The 24,399-nt window shown below is 23.6% G+C and overlaps 10 protein-coding genes across 10 annotated transcripts; 8 read left to right on the plus strand and 2 right to left on the minus strand. All coding sequences in view use genetic code 6, as the record gives it.

Moving 5' to 3' along the window:
• Window positions 1-280: 280 nt before the first annotated feature.
• TTHERM_00826980 (MFS transporter) lies at window positions 281-1,996 on the plus strand (the record flags this gene model as incomplete). The annotated part of the gene is made up of 1 exon (XM_001031344.3): window positions 281-1,996. The coding sequence occupies one exon, from the start codon at window positions 281-283 to the stop codon at window positions 1,994-1,996; it is 1,716 nt and encodes a 571-aa protein (XP_001031344.1).
• A 595-nt stretch (window positions 1,997-2,591) lies between these two features.
• TTHERM_00826990 (hypothetical protein) lies at window positions 2,592-3,089 on the minus strand (the record flags this gene model as incomplete). The annotated part of the gene is made up of 2 exons (XM_001031345.1): window positions 2,592-2,691; window positions 3,016-3,089. 2 exons carry the CDS (start codon window positions 3,087-3,089, stop codon window positions 2,592-2,594), a joined length of 174 nt encoding a protein of 57 aa, XP_001031345.1.
• Window positions 3,090-3,191: 102 nt separating this feature from the next.
• On the plus strand, window positions 3,192-3,866 carry TTHERM_00827000 (oxidoreductase htatip protein, putative; the record flags this gene model as incomplete). The annotated part of the gene is made up of 1 exon (XM_001031346.1): window positions 3,192-3,866. One exon carries the CDS (start codon window positions 3,192-3,194, stop codon window positions 3,864-3,866), a length of 675 nt encoding a protein of 224 aa, XP_001031346.1.
• A 964-nt stretch (window positions 3,867-4,830) lies between these two features.
• TTHERM_000827019 (hypothetical protein) lies at window positions 4,831-5,310 on the plus strand (the record flags this gene model as incomplete). Its single annotated transcript, XM_012797792.1, has 1 exon — window positions 4,831-5,310. One exon carries the CDS (start codon window positions 4,831-4,833, stop codon window positions 5,308-5,310), a length of 480 nt encoding a protein of 159 aa, XP_012653246.1.
• A 1,464-nt stretch (window positions 5,311-6,774) lies between these two features.
• On the plus strand, window positions 6,775-11,859 carry TTHERM_00827020 (phospholipase d1; the record flags this gene model as incomplete). The annotated part of the gene is made up of 8 exons (XM_001031348.1): window positions 6,775-7,248; window positions 7,409-7,757; window positions 7,971-8,251; window positions 8,534-8,972; window positions 9,114-10,972; window positions 11,032-11,343; window positions 11,396-11,575; window positions 11,626-11,859. 8 exons carry the CDS (start codon window positions 6,775-6,777, stop codon window positions 11,857-11,859), a joined length of 4,128 nt encoding a protein of 1,375 aa, XP_001031348.1.
• A 1,722-nt stretch (window positions 11,860-13,581) lies between these two features.
• Window positions 13,582-14,151, plus strand: TTHERM_000827039 (transmembrane protein, putative; the record flags this gene model as incomplete). The annotated part of the gene is made up of 2 exons (XM_012797793.1): window positions 13,582-13,708; window positions 13,766-14,151. 2 exons carry the CDS (start codon window positions 13,582-13,584, stop codon window positions 14,149-14,151), a joined length of 513 nt encoding a protein of 170 aa, XP_012653247.1.
• A 229-nt stretch (window positions 14,152-14,380) lies between these two features.
• On the minus strand, window positions 14,381-14,924 carry TTHERM_00827040 (hypothetical protein; the record flags this gene model as incomplete). The annotated part of the gene is made up of 2 exons (XM_001031350.1): window positions 14,381-14,500; window positions 14,553-14,924. 2 exons carry the CDS (start codon window positions 14,922-14,924, stop codon window positions 14,381-14,383), a joined length of 492 nt encoding a protein of 163 aa, XP_001031350.1.
• A 721-nt stretch (window positions 14,925-15,645) lies between these two features.
• TTHERM_00827050 (hypothetical protein) lies at window positions 15,646-18,939 on the plus strand (the record flags this gene model as incomplete). Its single annotated transcript, XM_001031351.2, has 8 exons — window positions 15,646-15,832; window positions 15,935-16,274; window positions 16,416-16,742; window positions 16,799-16,958; window positions 17,015-17,107; window positions 17,175-17,795; window positions 17,849-18,386; window positions 18,443-18,939. The coding sequence occupies 8 exons, from the start codon at window positions 15,646-15,648 to the stop codon at window positions 18,937-18,939; spliced, it is 2,763 nt and encodes a 920-aa protein (XP_001031351.2).
• A 454-nt stretch (window positions 18,940-19,393) lies between these two features.
• TTHERM_00827060 (hypothetical protein) lies at window positions 19,394-22,116 on the plus strand (the record flags this gene model as incomplete). The annotated part of the gene is made up of 3 exons (XM_001031352.1): window positions 19,394-20,554; window positions 20,629-20,922; window positions 20,968-22,116. 3 exons carry the CDS (start codon window positions 19,394-19,396, stop codon window positions 22,114-22,116), a joined length of 2,604 nt encoding a protein of 867 aa, XP_001031352.1.
• Window positions 22,117-22,607: 491 nt separating this feature from the next.
• On the plus strand, window positions 22,608-24,287 carry TTHERM_00827070 (hypothetical protein; the record flags this gene model as incomplete). The annotated part of the gene is made up of 1 exon (XM_001031353.1): window positions 22,608-24,287. One exon carries the CDS (start codon window positions 22,608-22,610, stop codon window positions 24,285-24,287), a length of 1,680 nt encoding a protein of 559 aa, XP_001031353.1.
• Window positions 24,288-24,399: the final 112 nt, after the last annotated feature.

Genomic DNA, 24,399 nt, shown 5'->3' on the forward strand with positions numbered 1-24,399 from the left:
ATATAATTTATAATTTTAAAAAAAATGTTCAATTAAGTTTCTAACTTTACTTATTTTAATTATTTTATTGAATATCGTTTGTTCTATTGAAAATATTTAATAAAAAAACTTATTTTTAAAAGATTTTTATTGGCAAAACAACTTAATTTAATTTATATATAAAAGAGGTGTTAACTAAAAAATATTAAGCATAATTGAAATTTGATTATTAAGTATTCATAAGATTAGTTGTTAATTATAATAGGAAATTTGCACAAAAGAATATTTAAAATTTGTTTAAATGCAAGAAATAGAATTACATAGTTAAAAAGAAGTTAGCTATGAGCCTTAATTACAAGATTAGGAATTAGCAAATTAGTTAACAATTGAGGAAGCAATGGAAAAAGTAGGATAAAAAAATAGGTATCAAATTATTGTCACTGCACTTTCATTTTTAACTTGGTTGATAACTACTTATGGATATATGGTTCTCCCATATTTTATGAGTGCTCCTGATTTTGAATGCTTTGTTGATGGAAAATGGAGCAAATGCACGGAGGATACTGGCGCATGCGATCACAATATTAAAGTGAATATTTTAACTGAAAAATCTAGTACAATAGCAGCTGATTTTGAATTATATTGTGATAATAGATAAATTAGAGTTATTATCTAAAGTATGCCCCTCTTCGCAGGAGTTATAGGGACGTTCTTCTTTGGATTTTTTACTGATAGATATGGCATTAAATTAGCTATTAAAACATGTTGGATTTTGGGAATTTTAAGTAGCACCTTTTTTAATTTTTCAACTAATTCTATTTGTTTGCTAGTAGGATCTTTTGGAGTTGGGTTCTCAGCTTTGATTTTGTAAAATCTATTTATCATTCATATGAACGAGCTATCTGTAGGACAATTTCGTGTTATGGCTTTATTAGGAATGTACATTTTTTGGTCTATAAGTGAAATGCAATATATTTGGATGATGAAAGTTTTACCTAATTGGAGATGGAATATGTTAGCTTTTTATACAATTCCTTTTTCTTGCTGCATAATTTTTGCTTTCAAATGGATACACGATTCTCCAAGATATCTCTATTAAAAAAATCGCTCTCGTTGCTTATAAAATTTAAACTTGATTGCAACTGTAAATTAAAAAGAACAGATTAGTGATAAATAATTACAGGTTTACAAAGGAAAAATGAGCAAGCAATATAATTATTTGGATTTATTTAGCTATCCTTCTTAGAGGAGCAGCACTATTGTTATTTCAATAGTCTTCCTCTTTGTTAATTTCTTATATTAAGGTACTTAAGTAGTTTTAAATACAGTTGGATCCTCGTTTGGTGAAAACTCATTATATGTAGGAATAGGTGAGCTTTTTGGATTTGCTTTTTCAGATTTAATTTCTCATCGTATACCTCGTCGAATGGGTATTTTTTATACTCTAGGAGCTACTTGTATTATATGCATGTCTTTTTATTTTTATCCCATCCCTTAGTATTGTGAATCTGATCAAGCAACTTGCTGGTAGAAATACCTACAAGGTTTTATGGTTTCTCTAGCTAGAGCTATAACTTCTTTGACTTTTGGTTTAGAATTACTTTTATGTGGTGAACTCTATCCTTCTACTCTGAAGTCCTTAGGGTATGGTATGAATTTAGCAGTAGGCTATTTTGGAACATTTTTAGCTCCTTCCTCTATAGACTGGGCAAAAGAAAATGGTTTCACACCAATTGTTTTCATAGGATTTGTTTCGTTTGTTGGTAACTTTATAACCTTATTTTCTAAGGAAACTCTGAATATTTAAGCACCTTTAGATATTCCAGAGGAGTTATAATAAAATTATACTAACAATGATAAAAACAATCCTAACAACATTAGCAACTAGAATAATTTTAAATTTAATTAACCTTCTTCTCCAGATTAAGATGCTGAAGGTAATTCATAAGACGATGTTATAAATGAACTCCCAGAAAAAATTCAAGAATAAAAAGTTTTAAATTAAAAAAGAAATTGAAAATTTATTTATTATTTATTGAAATAAATTTAAATAGTTTTTCACTAATAATCTAAACATTTTTTTAATTATTATTATTTGCAAATTCACTGTAAAATTTATAAAACAAAAACATGTTTGTTTAATGCATTTATTCATTGAATGCTTAGTAAGTTATTCCATAATCATAAGTTAATAAATAAATAATTTTTAATTTAAAATTATTTGAAGTATAAGAATAAATGCTTCAAACTTTTACAATAAATAAATATCTATAAAATATTTAAAATATTAATTTGTTTTCTTCAAATATTGATTTAAAAGATTATATTAAAAGATCGTTTTTTAATATTATTTTGTATAATAACTTTAAAATGCATTAAATACTTTTTTTTTAAAACAAAATAAATATAAAAAAACTAATTAATTTTTAAATTTATTTTTTTAATTTTTAAATGTCTTGAGATTGAGAATTGAATTTATTTTTGTTTAATGTTAGATTAATAGAAAAGATTTTAAGAATTTTACCATAAAACTTTTTTTTTGATAGTGCTGCGATTCTCCCACAAAATATAAATTTTTATATTATTATCTACATGCTTCCGTTTTTTAGTCATCAAATTCTTGCAAAAGCTTCCAAAGTCTTCAAATTATTGACATTTTCTCTCACCCACTATTATTTATGCTAAATGAGATTCAAGAGACTAAATTTCTAACTATATTATTTAAAATAACTTTTATTAATAAACTATTATCTTAATAAAAAATTAATAAAATTAAAAATAATGTTTTAATATTTTAAATTTAATATTTGAGAGATGTTTACTATTTAAAAATTAAAAAATTTTAATTTTCTTTCATCTTATTACAATTTTACAGGTTAAATTAAAGCATAGAATTTTATAATATTTTTAGGAGTAAGAATTTAAATTTGTGAATATGGCTTTGATTAAATTTTTTGTTATTTGATTGATATTCTTTTTTATTTATTTTAATGCTTCTAGATTTTTAGATAAAAGTTTGTATCTATAAATGTTTACAGTACTAGTTGTCTATTGCAGTTTAATTTAATTTATCTGTAAAATAATAAAATAGATAAATTTGTTACACACATTCTATTATTCTTTTTATTTTTGCCTTAAAAAATTTGAAAAAAATTTCAATTTACAAATTAAATAAAATATAATAATAAAAAAAACAATAATAGAAAAAAAAAATGGATAGAAATTTAAAGGCTCTTATAATAGGATCTACAGGTGGAATTGGTAGAGAATTGGTTAAAGAACTTCTTAAATCTAATTAATGGAGTGAAGTTCATGTAATAGTTCGTAGAGAACTAGAGGCATGGAGTAAACTAAGCTATGAATAAAAAAATAAGTTGGTTATTCATAAAGTTGATGGCTTAGAAATTCTAAGAGATCAAACAAAGTTACCAAAATTTTAGGGTCTTAATGCTATTTTTTGTACATTAGGTGCAGAATAAAAAGATGGCAAAGAGAATTTTATCAAAGTCGATAAGGAGTTCCCTTTACTTTCAGCTGATCTGGCAATATAAAATAATATTCCTCAATATCATATTGTTACTTCTTAAATGTCCGATAAATCCTCTATGTTCCTTTATCTTAAAATAAAAGGAGAAGTTGAGTATGAACTTTCTTAAAAAGGTTTCTAATATTTAGGTATTTATAGACCTGGGCTTTTATTGTAGCGTGAGTAACCACGCTTAATAGAAAGATTATGCTCATATATTCCATTTATTAAAAAAGTAGATGTTCAAAATATAGCTGTAACTATGAGAAAATAAGCTGAAAAAAATATATAATTTACTTAAAATAAAACAGAATATTTTGAAAATAATGAAATAATAAACATTTCATAGAATAAAAATTGATAAATAGTAATAATAACTAAACAAAATATTTGTGATCTTGTTATTAATCTAGTGATAATTTTTCATTATGACTTAAGTTTTGTTAAATGAAAATCTACTTAATTTCAAAATTGTATCTTTTATTTTATATTTTTAAAATTTTTTGTATTAAATTTAGAATATAAAAAAACAAAATAATTTTGGATAAAATTTAAAAAAATTTATTTCAATTTTGTGTTTTATAATTTCTGGTAAGAAATTGTAAATTCCTATGATATAAATTATTTATATCAAATGAAAAAATATATTATTGATAACATTCTCAAAAAGTATTTAAATTATTTAAAAAATAGGTTAAAACTTAATTAAATAAGTAAGATAGATGATTTTATTAAAATTTAATAAATTTCACAAAACTGGAGTTAAATCAAATGCAATTAGAGAAATAATATTAATTAATAGATAAAATGAAAAAAATTCTCAAATAATATGATTTTGTTATTTATACCTGAAGAAAATATAATAGTTATTATGTGCTTATCCTTTTTCTTATTAAATCAAAATCTAAAACATAATTTTTTCAGTAAAAAAATAGCAATTTAAAAATCTTTTATTATATTAAAATAGCTTATAAACTGTAAAAAGGTTTTAACTTGATTTTTTTTGTTTGATTCATTGAAATTTCATATCAAAAATAACAATCTAAAGATAAAAGATCTTAAAAATTTCTAGAAACTTGATAGAAGTATTTTTTTATCTTTTATTTAGCTATTTTACATTTAAGAATTGTTTGGCGTTATCAAATCATAGCTTTAAATATTATAAATAAAACCAAAGCAACAAAATTAAAACAATATTTTTTAAAATTTTATAAAAATGAATAACAGCGCTTAAAATTTAAAGGCTTTAGTTGTAGGATCAACAGGAGCTATTGGATAAGAGTTAGTTAGGGAGTTAGTTGTATCCTAAAACTGGAGTGAAGTTCATGTAATTGCAAGAAAGGAGCATGAATCATGGAATCAATTTTCATAAGAATAAAGATAGAAGCTAAAAATAGTAAAGGTTGAAAACTTTGATAACTTACAAGACGCATCTCAGTTCAATAATTTTCAAAATATCAACAGCGTATTTTGCTGTCTAGGAGCAGTTTAAAAGAATGGGAAGGAAAATTTCATAAAAGTAGATCAATTTTATCCACAATATGTAGCAGATATCGCATTAAAAAATAAAATTCCTTAATACCATATTGTTACTTCATAGAAATCTGACAGGCATTCAATGTTCTTTTATTTTAGAATAAAAGGAGAAGTCGAATACTTGCTTTAATAGAAAAAATTAAATTATTTAGGTATCTATAGACCAGGATTGCTTTTAAATCGTGCTGGATAGAGATTTGTTGAAAAAGTATGTTCTTACATTCCTTTCATTAAAAAGATTGATGTTAGAGATGTTGCTACTGCTATGATAATATAGGCTGAAAAAAACTATAGCTTGCAATAGAGTATTAATAAAACTGAAATATTTGAGAACAATGATATAATTAATATTTCTGCAACTAAAAAGTGAATTATTTAAGAATTAATTGAATTATATTAGTGAAAAAAATCTCTTAGATTTCAATATAATTTATTGCTGTAATAAATATTTATTATTTATAGTTGTTGAACAGCCAAACGATTTTGAATATCTATTTTTTAATATTTTAACACTATCTATAATTTATAATAGTTATCTTAATAATTAAAAATAAAATAACAAGTATCAAATATTTAAAGCTTAAAAAAATATTTAAAAATCAATCTTGAGTAAATCTAATTTTCTTAACATTTTTAATCAATAAATTTTATCTTTATTAAGATGAAAAAATTATTAATTAATTTTTTGTAAAGAAAAAATATATATCTTAATAAAGAATTATTAAAACATAAAAAATTGTAAGTAACTAATTTTGATTATAATAATTTATTTATTGGCTTCAAAAATTTATTTTATTATTTCTAAATTTCCATATCTAAATAATTGATTTTAATAATAAATTTTTATTTAAGCACTTTAAAATTCCAATTTGTTGTTGTTTCTAAATTTGTTAAATATTTCTGTCTTTCTACAAATATTCTAAAGAATTTACATTACAGATTTATCTATATTTATTTTTGATTATTTACAAATTTATAAAAGAAAAAGGTTAAAACAATAAAAATAAATAATCTTAGTATTTAAGTAAAAGATTCAAAAATAAAAATTTAAATCTAATTATTAAAAAGATAGAAAGAAAAGCGAATATATTTTTTATTATATTTTTTTAAAAATTATAAAAAAAAATCGAATTTAATGAATTAAAGTTTTAAGTTGTAAAATAAAAAGTGAGAAGAAAAATAACAAATGGTTTTTATAAAATAAGGAATGCTAAGAATACTTACTTAATGATTAAAAATATAGATTTGAAAAGTTCAAAAAATTTAAAGAGTAAGGAATCAGAAATATTAAGTCATTTCAAAATTTGCATGATTTCAATAAATAAATATTAATTACCAAAACTATAAAAAATATTTTTATTGAGTATTTGGTTACTTAATTATTGGAATGAGTTTAGATTTATTTTATGGTTTATAAATATATATATTTAGCTGTTTTTGTAAATATCTTTTACATTGTAAAATAAAAATATTACAGGTTTTTACAGAAATTGCATTTTACATTTTTGAGATAATGTAATGGTTGAATTATAAATGGGTAGCGTATTTAGTACAATGCTTAAGTTTTAACTAGTTTCTCTATATTTTTGATAGTAGAAAGAAATCTTAATCAAATGCTAAACAAAAACAAAAAATAATCAAAAAAATTAACAAAAACAATAGATTCTTTATTATTTATAAATATTATATATATTATAGACTTAAAGTAAGGTAATCAGTCAAGAATATTTTTGATGTAAACGTAGCTAACGAAAGGATTAAAGCCATCAGATTTAGATACTAGTTACTAAAATTCTAATAATGCAGGACTAGCTACTTCTTTTCAAACTAGCGCAGATATGAGAATAACTGGGATAGATAATGAGGCAGATTATAAGCCTCCAGTGAATATGCTAAATGATTTAAATAATTCAAGAAACTCATATGAAAATTAAGCTTCATCGACACCTGCCTCCCACAGGTTTCAATTAAATAAATTATAAACTCTCTAGGATAGAATTGAAATTTAAAAGCTTAAATATATGAAATTTTCTGAACTTGCAGATTCTCTTGAAATAGAATTAGAGAATACCAAAGAATATTTTAAGCTAGCTGACCAGAATATTTATTTTTTTAATATAACATCAAAGAGATATTACGATAAAGGAAATGAGCGCTAGTGGTTGATTAGAAGGAGATATCAGGATTTAGTATAATTTGACTATAAAGTAAATATTATTTGTTTGGATTTAACAAAATTTTAGTTCATGCTTGCACTCTTTCATGCATATATACATGTTTATTGATTTATAATCTTATGAATATAATGGGTTAAAAATAGTTAGTAGTACCAATATTGTAAACATTTATTATATGAACTATTAATAGGTAAGAAAGGAGTTAAAAAAAAATAAACTTAAGAAGCAAATGCCTGATTTGCCATTTAAGAAGGAACCCTAAAATTATAAAGCAAAAGACATACTGATTTTTTTAGAGTGTTATTTGAAGGCTATGATTTAATTAGAACATGTTTGTAAGACTGTAGCACTTTGGGAATTCATAGAATTATCTGATTATACCTATGATGGTATTGTTAAAGTAAAAGAATCATTCATTAAAAAGCGTGCAGGTGGCCACTTTAAAAAAAGGAACTGCTTAGATAGCTGTATAAATCCATTTAAATTATGGAAAAAAAGATATATAGTTATTACCTCTGAAGCAATTATGTATTCAATAGGTAAAATTACTGGCATATATAATTTTATAATTAGTTAAACAAAATTTATTACTTGATTTAGCATTAAATTTACTCAATTATTTTGTGTAAACCTTAAAAGTATCAAAAATAATACTTTATCTTAAACACTACTGAGTAAGTTAAGTTCTCTAAAATCATGAAAAAATGCTTATCAATTTAATTAGATATATAAAATTTACCTATTAATTAAAGGAAATAGAGAGCCTAACTGTCAAACCAGAGAAATGCTTTTGTTTGACCACAACTTTAGTCTAAAGTATGGTAAAGCATATACTCAAAGAGATCTAGGAATTATATTAACAACTACAACCCGTCGCTTACAATTAGAGGCAGATGATTTATTTCATTTTGTTGATGTTATTGCAGGTATAAAAGATGCAATGAGACTTTCACCCTATATTGAGTTGCATAGGTACGATTCTTTTGCTCCTATTAGATAGAAATCATTTTGTTAATGGTTTATAGATGGAGAAGTAATTCTTTTATTTATTGCATTAATTGAGTTAAGTATTACAATAAAAATGATCCTTAAATAAAAATAATCTATTTATAAAATTTGAGATTATAAAAGTATTATCTGAAAAAGCAGCTGAAGTTATTCAAATATTTTTACATATTAATTCGTTCGATTGATTTTTTAGAATTATTAAAAAATTTATTCAAATACAATAAAATGTAACAAAAAGTATTACTTAGAATTAATTAAGCGTGCTAGTACCATAACATTTAATTTTAATTATTTTTTTTAATTTTAGGGATATTTCTCCTAACTGTATGAAAAATTATCTAAAGCTAGTCATGAGGTTTTCATAACTGATTGGTGGCTATCTCCTGAAATGTACCTCTAAAGACCTGTAAATTAATACACGAATTAAGAAACTCGTCTGGACAGAGTTTTAAAAAAAATAGCTGAACGAGGTGTTAAAATTTATATTATTGTTTATAGAGAACCGACTATTGCTTTAAATTTAAATTCAAATTACACTAAGTCAGCTTTATGCTCTCTTCATAAAAATATAAGAGTTATGAGACATCCCAGCACACTTATACCTTTACTTTGGTCTCATCATGAGAAAATGGTAGTGATAGATTAAATTTATGGTTTTTTAGGAGGCTTGGATTTATGTTATGGTAGATGGGATTCTTAATCTCACCCATTAGTTGATTAAAACTAAGCCAAAATTTACTTTCCAGGTAATTTTAACACAATTCACTAACATTTCAAAAATATTAACTTAACTCAAGTTGAATAATATAAAATTTTCTAAGTTTAAATTTATTGATCAAATAAGCTTTTAATTTTTATTGAAATATTTTTTATATATAAAATTATAGGTATTGATTATTCTAATGCTCGTATTAGAGACTTTAGGGATGTTAAGGAAATAGACAAATCAGAGATAAGTAGAGAGACTTAGCCTAGAATGCCTTGGCATGATATCGCTATGATGGTAGCTGGTGAACCTGTGAAAGATATGGTAAGACATTTTATTTAATACTGGAACTTCGCAAAAATGGATATTTACAGCAAAAATAACAACCAATAAATTGACCATCTAGTGCCAGGAATTGAAGACACTGAGAATACAAATAAGATGAGTAATGTTATTAGCAACTATTGGCATAAGATTCTCTCTAGATTTAAAAAAAATAAAAGAAATGATGGAGAAAGTCAATCAAAGAGTATTGATTTTGATAGAGCAGGGAGCTCAATAAACTAAATTGTAGATTCAGTTAACGGAATGAAGCGTTCAAAGACTATCAATATAAATAGAAAGGTTTAGGTGAATAGATTTTCTGCTTATCTTGATAAAATCAAAGAAGAGCAAGAAGAAAATCAATAAAATTAAACAATCATAGAGGATGATGACGATAAATCATCTTACTCGAAAAATAACACAAGCTTAAATTAAACTTTTGATATGAAAAAGTAAAATCTAGCTTTAAAAAAAGACGAATTTAATCTGACTAAATAAGGCTTTGAAGAAAAAACTATCCCAGAAGATTTTAAAAATATATTCGGTGATGTTTCAAGTATTGTATAAAAACCAACTTGTTTAATTAGTTAAAGAGAAACAGATGTAAAAAATATAAGACCTAAAAATAATTCAAATATCGAAATGAGCTTGATTAATGCAACAGCATAAACAAAATAGGATAAAGCCTTAGATACAACAGTTAATTAGAATCCAAATGAAAGCATGATACTTCCAAAGTTGCTAGGCTAAACTTATTAATTTAATTTGGGTAACGATAAGACTAACAATTCTATACATAATCACTCTCATGCTAATTAATTAAACACAAGTCATAACAACAATAATACTTCTATAATTTTAAACAATGTTTTTACCTCCAACAAAGAAGGAGGTGGAGAATAAAATAATATTGATTAAAATATTTAAGAATAGCTTATTTAAAGCAGACGCTTAAGAAAAAGTGAAATTAAAAATAGATAGACAAGATCAACTTCTGTAATAATACCTGTAACTATAAATAATAGATAAACATATAAACCATTCAGTTTAGAATATGAAGATATGCACGAGCTAAATAAATACAATTTATATGTCCCAATTGTAGAAAAACTGAAGAAAAACTACGAAGAAGCAGATGAATAAGATTAAAATTACTACATTATTTATAAAAGTTAGATTTAAAACCATGAATAAAGTACTTAAAAGAATAGTGGAATTGGAGCCAACTTTTTTAATATTTTCAAAACAAAGTCAAAAGTTGTACCTTAAAATAATAACGAGAATGTTAAAAGAACCTTTTCAGAGTAGTCGGATTATTCTTTTAATGCTTCTGCTGCCAATTATTCCAAGGAAGAAGATGATTCTTTAGATAACAGCTTTGGGCTTTTTAATAGAAAGAAAAATTTTGATCGACTCAAGCTTGAAAACAATAAATTTAAACAAAATGGAACATGCATCTGTTAAATGCTTAGATCAAGCAGCAGCTGGTCGTTAGGTTTGCAGTAAAAAAATCATGAAATGTCAATTTAATTAGCTTATATTGATTTAATTACTTCTTCTTCAAACTTCATTTACATAGAAAATTAATTCTTTATTTCTTGTTCTGCAGGCCCTAAAGTAAAGAATTTGATAGCTCAAGCTCTTATAGAGAGAATAAAAAAAGCAGCAGAAAAAGGAGAAAACTTTAAGGTTGTTGTAGTTATGCCTCTGCTTCCAGTATTTATAATTTAAAAAAAATATTTTGTGTATAAGTATAAATTATTTTTAATTTTTAGGGATTTGAAGGTGAAGTAAATGATTCAGGATCTGCAGTTATGAAATGCTAACTCCACTGGGAATATGCTACTATAAGTAGAGGGGGTTAATCTATTTTAGAAGAACTAAGGTCACATCCTAAAATAGATGATCCTTCTAAATATATTTAATTTTATGGACTCCGCCAGCATGATATTATAGATGGCAAGCCTGTAACAGAAATTATATATGTCCATAGTAAGCTAATGATTGTTGATGATAATTATGTAATTATGGGATCTGCGAATATAAATGATAGGAGTATGCTTGGAACACGTGACTCTGAAATAGCTGTAAATGAATTTTCAGTCAGTATTTTTTAATAAAGAATATTTTAAAAATTAGATGATCGTAGAAGACACAGATAAAGTGATGTCAAAATGGAATAAAACTGTTAAAAAAGTTGGTAAATTTAGTCATAGCCTCAGAGTAGCTCTATATCAAGAGCATTTTGGACTAAGTTATGATGAAGCAAGTGATCCACTCTGCGAAACAACTGACAATCTTATAATATCTAGATCTAAAGTAATCAAAATAGCTAAAAATTAAAAACATATAACTTTATTTTTTAAAAGTAAAATACTCTCATTTACAGACAAGTCTTTGCCTGCTATCCAGATGACAAAGTAGAAACCTTGAATTAGCTAGATGATTTCCAGAAATCTAAAAACCCAGATTTTTATTATTAATACAAAGATAGTATTATAGGAAATGCAGTTGAGCTACCTTTAGATTTCCTCAAAAAAGAAAACCTTAATTTTAACATTTCCCAAAAAGAGTATTTCGTTCCTGATGAAAATTTTACATGAAAATATTTTATTAAAGCTTCTTCTAAAATTTAAGACGAATTTTTATTAATTTAAATTTAAATTTAATAAAACTAGCCATTAAATTATTTCTGAGCTATTAAATTCTTAAAATATGCTCTAAAATATAACAAATAAGATACAATTAATTTAATTAATTAAATGAGTAAATAAAGTCTAATCTATTTATTTTATAAAAAATTAATAAATTTCAAATTTATAATAACAAAAATATACATACATACCAAATCGTTTTACAAATTTTATGTTAAGAGTTCTTTCTTGTATTGAATCTAAATATAATTGGAAGAATTAATATAATTAATATTAAAATAAAACTTTTTTCATTTATAATTCGCTAACAATCAATTTATTTTAATAATATCAATCAATAATGATCACTATTTTTTAATAATTTAATTTTAAATTATCTTATGAATATTATTTAAAAGGTATACAAAATATTAGTTTTAATTTTGGATAAATAGATGTAATAAATATTTAGAAAATTTATCTGATCAGCTATTTCATTTTAAAGAATACTCAATTCTTAAAAAAAAATGTTAATAATTGATTTTTAGTCATCAAAAACTCTAACAAACAAATATGCTCAAAATTATCAAGAATCAATAATTTTTTAGTTAATCATTTTAATTACAAACTGCTAAATTCAATTATTTTTATATTATTTTAATTAACCAAGCTTCAAATAGTTAAAAAAAATCTAAACGGTAGTAAAATATTAAGTTTTAATAATAAAAAACTAAATAAAACAACCTAAACTAGTAAATATTATCCTTTATTAAAAGAAATGTTTAAATATTAAATTTTGAATTAAGAAGCTTGTATTGTTAATATTTTTATATTCAAAAATCAAAACTATTTAGATTTTAGAAAAATATATATTCTTTTGTGCTATATTAAATAATAGAATAAAAGCACGTTAATTCCATGAATAGTTCCAATTCAGGTATAATTTAAGTTGATTAAAATCTATTCTAATTACAGTTATAATATAACTTTTGTAGTCTTATTCTTATCTGCTTAAATTCGAGGTATAGTACAAATGATATTTTTTATCTTTGCAAATTTTGATAGTTAATAAGATTTTAATTTATAAAAAGAATTTATTAGATAATTTATTTGCAAAAATTGTTTGGAAAAAGTCGTAAATAATTATAAATAAGGATAAAAATTATAAGCAATCAAAAGATAAATGAGCAGTATTGAGTTAACTTAGAGATAAAATAATTTTACAGAAGAGCAAGATCATGAAAATAGCTAGTTTATTAAATTTTCAAAAGAAAAGTGAGGATTTATTAAAATTTACATAATTTAAAAATATATCCATCAATAAAAATGAGATATAAATCAAATCTAAAATATTAGGCAAAAGACTCCTTAAAAAGAATTTGAAGAAAAAGTAGAAGCTGCTAAAAACTGGCTTGACTATATAAAGAATAAAGTATAACTAAAATTCTAAAAATTTAGCTTGTTTGAACGATAATTAAAAGATATGCTAATAACATTATTATAATTTAGGTTGAGTCTGCATTATGGGTGGGTGGAGCAGCAGGAATCATTTATTATTCTAATTTCTTCCACGTTTTTTTCTATCATGAAAAGATAAATATGTAATTTTATTTCAAAGGAAAGTTATTCTTAGTTTATTTTTTAAAATAATAAGACTTTTCTCTAATATTTTCCTCTTTTGTGTAGCCTTGAATGTTGTTTTTGGTTTATATGCAGCTTTTTTTATGCCTTATATCCTTAAAATAGATAAGCCTATTGACGAATATTAACCTAAAATAGTATATATTGGAGCAGCATCTGGATTTATAGGGTTTATAACGTAAATTTGTTTTAATGAATTTTGCAAATTTAGAATTAAAATTTAAAATAATATTAGTCTTGTAATAGCTATCTGGCCTGCTTTTGGCTGGTATTCTCCTGTCATGGTATTTGTAATGTTTTTAGGATATTTAAATACTTCAGCATTTCTTCCATCAAATGGAATTGGCTCTGTACTATTTGGCTTAATATTTATTGCTGCCTTTTACTCTCATTATTTTATCCCACACGACGGACATTTACATTCTAACTGATATTTTGAATTTATTTTCATTTGTAGAATTTTTAAAAAATCAAGAAGAATTTAATTATTTTATTCTGTATATAAAATCATTTGTATTTATGCATATTTTTAAAAGCCATAACATTTCATTAAAATATTAAAATTTAAAACAAATTTATAAACGCCTAAATAAATATTAAAGTCACTGTAAAAACTATTGAACTTATTTTAAAATAATGCAATTTAAATTGATTTTAGTTATTTTATTTAATTAAAAATTATTATGCACTAGTTAGCATAACTAAAAGCTATTCGATTGAGGAATAAATTTTAATAATATGTTTTAATTAGTGATATTATATATTATATGATAAGTGCGAGAAGTATATATTTATTTATCAAATAAACTTTCTAGAAACATACAGAGCAATCTTTTACTATATAAATAAATCAATCCTGATTGATTTTTTTTTTTTTAATTATTTCATTCGCTTCTTTAGGAGTCATTTCATTTATTTACTCAAGTTCATATCCTAAGTTGTAAAGTTCAATTTTCATAGCTCTTGTTACCTAATTTGATAATACAAATAAACTTTTATATTCTATTAACTAAAAAAATTACCATAAATGGAATATTTTATGATGATTCCAAATTTGGCTAGCCTTCTTTTTTATTGGCCTAAGCTTCTTTTTACTACTGCTATTATTCATTTAAATTTATTTTTTTCCCAGTCATTTATTCAAAAAGTCTTTTTTAATCCATAAGATCTTCTTCTGTATCCATTTTTTGATATTATTGTCTTATATTTTATTTATATAAATCTTCTTATGACTACTTTTATTCCTATTCATCTACTTTATCTTTTTCCAAAAAATCAGCGAAATTATTTACTCTTTTCTGTAAGTTATCTTTGATATTTTAATTATTCTGGCTATTAAAAGTTGAAGTATAATTTTTTACTATTTACTTAGCAAAATCTCTAAAATTCTTCATTTTATTAAAGCTTATATTTTGTAAATTTTTTTTTTTGATTAAATTATCAAAATAATACTGATCTTTCTTACTTTATTAAATTAAAGCTTTTATTTATTACAAATAAAAATAACATTTTAACAATCACTTTTATCTTTTAAAAATGTTTAAAATTAATTATTTTTATTAATAAAATAATAATAAGTAAATTATTAGTAAGTTTGATATATTTTTATCATTAATTTGTTGATTATTACAATGTTAATTAAACCAAAATCTACTCATATCTTGTTGAGATATAAAATATTTTGGGTTTTTGTATAAAAGACTGACTAAATTTGTTGGTTTGAATTTCTTTTAGTATCAGTTAATTATTTAGTCATTTTAATTTTTTAATATTATACTAATAATATATATTTTATTTATAAAGAATTCTACCTAAAGTTTGTACGTGTGTTAAAAATTAGAATTGATTATAGAGAATTCAATCAAAAAAGTTACGATTATCAATATTTAGAAAAAACATTGAAAATAAAAATAATTATTTAACAATAAATTCCTAAATAACCCCCAGATTTAAACAAACAAATTTTGAAAAAGATCTGAATAAAATCCTAATTTATTTAAGGAAAGGTGATATAAATAACTAACTAAATAAGCAAACAAATAAATAGCAGTTAAGCTTAAGGAATAGAAAAATAAAACTATTATATAAAATATTTTGTTTGAAAGTAAGTAGTTCATGTAGTAGAATTATATAAATTAAAATACAAATTCTGTAGATATGAATGAGCATTTATCTACTGGTACTTTAGAATAGCAAATTAAATCTTTAAGCTATAAATAAAATAATTATGGGCACTCTGGTTTAGAAGTTATTTAAGAAAGTGAGAGAAGTAGCCTTGATAATAATCAGCATCTCGAATTCAGTAAATAAATAACAAAATTTTTTTTTTTTTCATAGATTTTGTGATGAAATATAAATTTTATTTTGAAAACAATTTTAATCTATTTTTAATTTATTTTGATAGATGAAAGAAGATAAATTCTAAAAGATTCGGTTAAAGGAGAATTTTAGGGTTAGAGTTTTAGAGGAATGGAAGATGAAGGTAGTACATTCGAATATTAATAACAGAAAGTAGTTTAAGATTTAACAATGAGAATATCACAATTAGAGTCTGATTTAATTAAAGAAAGAGCAAACAATCAAATGTTAAGAAAAGAAGTAGAAAAAAGAGGAGGAAACCCTCAAGCAATAGCTGGTTCCAGTATATAAAATGATGATGCAATTTATTAAGTAGAAAGCTTAAAGTTGCAGCTTTAGCAAAAGGAAGATATCATTAATAGATAAAATCTTCAGCTTTAGATGATGTAACTTGAATTCATATAAATTTAAAAATAAATTTTAATTGAGATAATAATTATGCTTTTAAATCTTTCTTATTAAATTGATAACTAATTTTCTTAAAATTTGATAAAAAGTCAGTAATTTAATTTTTTTTGTTTCAATAGAAATACAGGATAGACATAAACATAAGATTTCCATTAAAACCTCATTGAGTTTGATAGCAAGATTTCTGGTATGGAGGAGCAGCTAGTTAAAATACAGTTAGAAAATGAGAGATTAAACTCTGTGATTAATGAAAAAAATAAAATCATTTCTATGTACAGCTAAGCAAGACAAGAAGATTTTGAGAGTATGATTAATGAACAAATTTCTAAATACCAAGGCTAAGTTGATAAAGCTCTCTAAGAAAATGAGAGTTTATTTTAGGAAATAGAAAAGCTAAACTTAATCAATTAGCAACTAGAGGAAAATAACAGAAAACTACAATTTAAGTATGAAAGTGAATAATTTCTTTTTGTATAACACTTAATTAATCTTATATAAATAGGCAGTAAGAAAAAACAGAGGAAATAAGAATTTTTTGGAAAGACCATTTTTAAAAGTCTCAACAAGAAATGCATTAGAGATTTGAAAAGGAGAAAACTGAACTCCTCAAACAAATAGATATGAAAAACCAATTGAATGTTCAATTATAACAATAATTGAGAGTAAAAATAAATCAATAAATAAAAATTGGATAAATATTTTTTTGTAAAATAATAAGGTAAATTCAGGATTTTTGGTAGAAAAAAGCTAAATGCAATCACAAATAGATACTTAGTTAATCCTTGCTAAAAATATGGACACTTAGCTTAAGGTAAATAATAATTTAAGAATTAAAACTGATAAATATTTTTTGTTATTGCTTAAAATATATTTTGTAGGATTATCAAAGTACTATTGAGCGTTAAAGAAAAGAGCTGTTTGAAAGAGAGAAGTAACTTTATAATATTTAAAGCCATGTTACTTTAGTAGAGAGAAAAGTAGTTGAGTTACAATCTATCAATAATTAACTCAATGAATAGATTAATAAATTAAATCAAATTGAAAAGCACGCTAATGATGTGATTGAAGAAAATAAAAAATTGCAAGAAATTGCATTATCTAAAGACCACCAAGCTCTAATCAGCAAATAAGAAACTGAAAACGAAAGAATTCAAAAAGAAAATATAGCATAAAAAGTCCAAGCTGAATGGGAAGATATTCTAAAAAAAGAAAAAGAATTACACTAAATCTAAATTGAAAAGTTAAATCAGGAAAAAATTAAATTGATTGAAGAAATTTCTGCCCATATAGCTTAATCTAGCGTTATTCCTGGCTTATAACAATAAATTACCATTCTAGAGGAAGATAAAGAAAAACTTTTAGTCATAGTAGCTGAAAAGGCTCAGTTAGAAGAAGAATTGTAAGTCTTGGTTGAAAGAAATACAGATCTTGAATTAAAACTTACTCAGCTTTTGGAAAACAATAAAATTCTCAACTAAAATTTGGGTTCAAGAATTAACGTAAAAATAAATATATTATCTAAAAAAGTTTGAAAATTAACTTTTATTTTTAGGAAGTTAATATATGGATGCAAAGGTTCGAGAAGGCTTAAGAGGAAAATCAAAGACTCAATGAAAAATACTAAAAATAAATTTAAGAGATTCACAAATAAACTGAAGATGAATTAAGAAGAGGAAAGGAAAAATAAGACTAGTAGATGGTTTTGATAAATAACTAGATGTCAAAGTTAGAAGAGCAGCTTAATCAATTTTAGCTTGAAAAAGCAGAAAGTGAAACTTAAATAAGAAAGGAGTGTAGGGATAAAGTAGAAAAAGTTAGAGAGAAGAATACTGAGCTCAATGAGTAAGTTACTCATCTTCAGCAGTGTATCTTAGAGTTATAATAAAAGCATGTACTTATTTAAAAGGAATAAAAAGAAAGCAGTGATTTAGAGATAGATAAGCTTAAAGAGGAAATTTACAATTAGAACTTAGAAAATTAAGAACTTAAAAGATAGCTCCAAGCATACAAATAATAGGAAGAATATTAAGAAAAGTAAAAATAATCATAAAAATAAGAGGAACCAATAGAAGGCGGTTAGTTTAATTAAAGTAAAAATTAATTTCATTTCTTTGCATTTAAAAAAGTTTCAAAATTTAATTAATAGCTGGAGAGAAGCTCGCTGAACCTAATTAGTTTGTTTTGTTTGAAAATCAGTAAACTTTAAGATAAAGAGCAAATGAAGAAGGCTAGAGATCTTAATACTAGGTACCATTCTCTCATCAATATAGCTATCAAGTATTTGATCCAAATGAGCAAAATAACAGAGCCTAATTACATCATTCACAGGTCACACAAATTGTGCCACCTCCTCCTCATTAATATCCTATAAATCCTAGTAATTCTTAAGTGTATTAAAGCTTTGGAAATGGTAATATCACATAAGAAGGATAGCAATTTAATACTTCAGATGATATGCATCAACTTAGAATTAGAGTTCAATAACTTCAATAAGAAAATAAACAGCTACTTTTAGCCAAGGTTAATGACTATAACAACTTCTAAGAATAGCTGAGATCAATAACAAACAGTGCATATTTAGGAAAATTCAATAACACAGAATTATTTTCTAAATCATAATTATATAGATAGCCACCTTATTGAATGACTGAACTTCAACTTTAAAATACATTTTCTAAATAAATGCAGAAATTAATTAAGCAAAATTAACTCATCCAATTTATTTATTTATCAGTTCATTCAAAAATTCTTTACAAAAATGATAAAATTAAAACTTTTTTTCTTTCTTTTTTTAAAAAAATTAATAAAAATTAATCTAAATAAACATTTTTTTATTAATCAATTATTTTCAAAGTATATCTATCTATCTATCCTTCCTTCTCTTATTTTATTTAGATAAATATATTTAATATATGTTAAGTCAATAATTAACTGGATCTTTTTATTTCCTTATATTATTAATTAACTTTATGGTATATTTTCTTCCAAAGTTATTTATTTTAGCAATATAAATCACAAAATTATAAAAATATCTGCAAAACTAATCAGTTTTAAAAGAATTAATAATTTTCAATAAATAATCTCATAAATTTAAAATATGTCTTCTTGTTTGTGTCTTTAACACGATAACTAATTCGTTGAGTATGTATGTTTGGACAATAAGTGTAGACAAAAGCTTCATTGCAATAAGTGTGTTAAATTTTTTGGTAAAGATCATGTTTTGATGGACATCAAAAGAGTTCAGTAATCTCTTTTAAGATTATCTCTAAATGATAAAATTGTGACTTCAAGGAACTTCGAACTTGCAGATTAAGATTTAGTTCATTTTGTTGAAGGAAATGACATAAAAGAGAAGTAAGAATAGTATATTAAAAGTATGCTTTAAGAGAGAGAGGAAATCAGAAAAAACTGCCTAAATGAGATTTAACAAAGTATCGAGTAGATAATGAAAGATAACTAAAGATCTTTGTATAACTTGTAAGAGAGTCTTAAGAAATGTTACAGCAGAAAAGTAGATGAAATAATCTCGCTGGAGTAGTTGAGGAACTAAACTTTTAAGCATAAAGCATTGCTTTAACTTTAAAATTAGTTCAAGTATAGTGAGTATGCAGAATTAAATGATAGTGTTATGAGGCTTCATTCTGGTAAATATGAGCTTATGTACGCAAAATAACTAAATAAGCAAATTTTCTTTGACATTCAGTAAAAAATAGCAACTTTTGTAAAAATACAAAATGAAATGATAAATAACTTTTGTGGGTAGTTTTAGGCTCTATTTTAGTTATAAATAGAAAATGCTTAGCATCAACAGAATAGCAGGACTACATAATTATCAAAAAGTGGTATGCTTATTAAATCTTAAAACAAATAAAACCTCGATTCATACAAAGTAAGTAACTCACCTTTAAATTTATTTAAGCCTAAAAGCGAAGTAAGTTTTTTTGGTCCATAAAATAAATTTCACTCCTCAGAACTAACCAACTTAAACAAAACTGCACTAATGCCTATAATTTAATAAAATAAATCTTCAAATATTAATTTATCAGGGATCAGGTCATCCTTACCTGAAGTCAAAAATAATGCCCCTTCGAATTCATTTGTATTGCCATCTACACTGTCTCCCGACAATAATAATCTCTCAAATATCTACCAAATTAAATCAATAGGTAATTTAGATACTAAATCAGAATACTACAAGGAGGTTGAAGCTCCTTTTAAAACAAAGAACTATTAGTCATAATCTTCTAAAACAATAAAAGTGAAATATTTAAAATTACATGATCTTTCCTTACTAATAATTCTTATTAAATAATTTTAAATATATTAATTTAGACAAATTCCACATATAACAGAGAAACAAGACAAAAGAATTCTTTTTAACTAGAAGATGATGGAAATTATCTTTTGGTTGATAAATATTCTTCTTAAATTTCTAAAAATAAAGAAAGAATTAAATAGCACAGCTCAATCAATCCTTTTGAATCAAAAATAAGCTAATAGCCATCTAGTTTTTCTTTATTGCCACAAACATCTAACTTGAATTTCTCTGTTTCTACACAACACTATTAAAGTCAATCTCTTTAAAATATAAAAACACCTATTTTTAATTAAAATTTTGAGAGATAAGTAAAATAATTTTTAATTTATCTTATTTAAATTTTTTCTTTTTAGGTAAAATCTGTAGTTTAAATTAATGAAGAAACTTTTGTTTTTGGAACTGTTGATGGTTTCATGAAAATAATGGAAATAAATAATAATGAAAAATGCATTTATGAAGTTGAAAGTTATGTGGCTCACTAAAAACTTTCTAAGCTAAAAAAATGCTGGGAAGAAAATGGAGAAATATTATTTTTTAGTAATGGCATAGACGAGCAAGGCCAGAATAGTATCAAGCTTTGGCAAATGAAAAAAGGTGTTTCTGATATTAGATAATTATTAGTTTTGCAAGATTTGCATGGAAAAAACGAAATTGACCAAGTGCTATTCTTAAAACTTGAAAAAGGATAAGAAGGTGAGTAAAAGAAAATATATTTTGCAACACTTTCCACAAGTAATAAGAAATAAGTTATTAAATTGTGTTTTGCCCAAATAGACTTTAGTTCAATAAAAAGAAAAACTCGCTCTGAAAAAGACATAACCGAAAATGAGCCATAAATTTAAGTTGTTTAGTAAGAAACAACAAGCTGCAAAGTAGAAGTTATTACTGAAATTGTTGAGGAGCTAGTAAACCAAATAAAGAAGCTTTCTTTCTTTGATGCTGAAGAAAATAAACTTTATGCCTACAGTAATAAGCAGCTAGTTTAGTATATCTTAGATGATGAAATGAAATTAAGTAAAAAACTGAACAAAATAATGGTTTAAAATAAAGTAGATAACATAAAAGCGATTATTCCTTTAAATAAATGTGTAAAAAATTAAGATGATTAGATTTTATTTTTAAATTAGTTACAAAGTAATTCTTTATAAAAACTATTTAATTATCTATTACTTTTCACACACGAAGGTATACTCAAAATTATTAATTCTAGCAATCTTTCTATTACAAAAAGCGAATTAGATTTAAGTTCTCTTGATAAAAATTATAGTTATTCATCCCAAGTTAAAAAGGTTATCCCAGGTAGAGATGGTAACTGTTTGCTCCTAATCAACAACAACGATGATTAATGCTAGCATGTTTTTGAATTAAATATTCTTAATAAAACTCTAAAACAATAACAAGGCTATTTTAAGGACAAAGTCACTAAATTTTAATTAATAAATTAAGATACATTTTTAACGATAGAAGATTATCAAGAATTATCAATATGGTAATAAGTATGAAAAAAAAATTAATTTTATTCAAAATATCTAAGTTTATTATATTTCTATGTTTATTTTATAAATAAATAGCTATTTTTTACATTATCATATATATTATAAACCAAACATTTATGATCAACTATTTCAAAATATTATTTTATTTTAAATTAATTTTTATTTTTTAAAATTTTAATAATTTAAATAAAACATTTTTAATGCATGTGCTAGTTAGTTAGTCTTTTATGTTTTCTATAAATACTAAATTACAAAAATTTAGAAAAGACAATTCAGTATATTTACTATTTGTAATAATATGAATTTTAATTTGAAAGATTGATAAAACCTAAGGATACATACATTTTTTCTATCAAAGATCTATTAGATTAGATTTTAGTTTCAATTATTAGGAAAATTAACAATATTTTAAATTGAAGTTATTATTTAAAGGTTTTTTTGATAAAGATAAAAACACATAAATAAATATAAAAAAAAATAATTAAAAATAAATAAAAATGTTTAATAAACAATTTGAAGAAAATGAAAAAATTTGGTTAGTATCTGACTAACATAAATGGATATTTTAGTAAGAATAAAATAAAATATGTAATATTGATGGATAAGAGAAGGTATTTAGTAGAATTCTTTAGTTACATTTGATAAACCATGATCAAGTTAATGTAGAATTAATAGAAACAATCAAAAGCAATGCTAAATTCTTTAGAAATCTTTAATCTCTTGTTATATGCTTTGATGGTATGAGCAACTTGTAGGAAGATGAGTAAATTATTAGCAATCTTTTTTCTGTGCTTTAGATATTTAAAAACCTTGAGGAAATAATTATTAGCTTGAATAAAGTCTAGTTAAATTCTTCCATCATTAATGCATTAGGATAACTTATTGCAAAGTAGGCCTATGCAAAATACTTAACCCTTCACTATTGTGAAAGCAATATAACGTCTTAACTACAGAAAGATTTATTAAATTACTTAGTTCCTTTACAGAATTAATTGGAGTCTATTTCATTAGATATTTCAAGCAATTAAGTTAACTAAGAAGGAGCAAAATTAATTGGTTAATTTGTCAAGTAGTGCTCTAAGTTAAGACTGTTTTAACTAATAGCAGCTAGAAATTCATTAAATGCTAAAAGCGCTAATTTACTAACAAAAGCACTTTATTATTGCACAAACCTCACTCACATTGAAATAGATATCTCATTTAATCTGCTAATTGATAATCTAGAAGTAGTATCAATAGGATAGATATTTAGCAGTTCCTAAAATTTGGAATGTTTTAAAATAAATCTCAACCACATTCATTTGCAAGACGATATTCTAAAAAAGCTCTAGTAATATATTACCTCTTATTTGAAGAAAATTCATACTATTTCGTTGTAAATGAATGATAATAGCTTCTCTCCAGATAGAATTTATCAGTTTGCTTATGCATTATCTGAGTGTAAAACTCTTAAGAACATAGATTTGATATTTAAAAATAACACATAATACTATACTTTTATTGTACTTTACTCTATTTTTAAAAATAATACAATCGATCCAAATAATCTAACAGCTTTTAGTGATTAAATCACTTTATCAAAATTAGTGTAGAATGAAACTTTAAATCTAAATTTTACTCATAGTGAATTTGGAGAAAATGGATCTGCCCTATTAAAAGTTGCATTACCACCGATTTAAAAGTTAAAATCATTCACTTTAAATTTATGCGAAACTCATATTGGAAACAAGGCAATGGTGGACATATGTTTATCATTAAAGATGGACTTCTTATATTTGTAAGTTTTAAAATTTGACTTTAGTCACAACTACATAGGCTATTAAGGTATTAATTAATTATGCTAGGTATTGTTGAATTGTGTAAATACAAAGAGCCTTTCGCTATCTTTTGAAAAAGTTGGTCTTTTTGATAATGAGATATCTCCTTTAATATATCTTTTACCTAAGCTCGTTAAATTATAGCATTTGTATTTAAATTTAAAGGATAATCCTAAGCTATCCTTAAGCATGCTTTTAAAGATCATATTACAGATTAAGAATCATAAGCAAATGAGGTATGTAGATTTGCAGTACTACTGTGCACTAAGATAAATAAATTTATTTGATCTTTAACAAAAAAAATAGATAAGTAAAGTATTAATGAAACTACTTAGATTGGTAACTTTCACCAATAAGTGATATGTAAATACATTTTAAAAGATAAAAATAATGATTTCTATTAAAAATTTTAATTAAAAAATAACTTTGCAAAATTTTAAAATAAAATTTATCACAAATATTTTAAAAATAA

This window comes from Tetrahymena thermophila, assembly GCF_000189635.1.
Source record: "Tetrahymena thermophila SB210 genomic scaffold scf_8254637, whole genome shotgun sequence".
Taxonomy (NCBI): Eukaryota; Ciliophora; class Oligohymenophorea; order Hymenostomatida; family Tetrahymenidae; genus Tetrahymena; species Tetrahymena thermophila.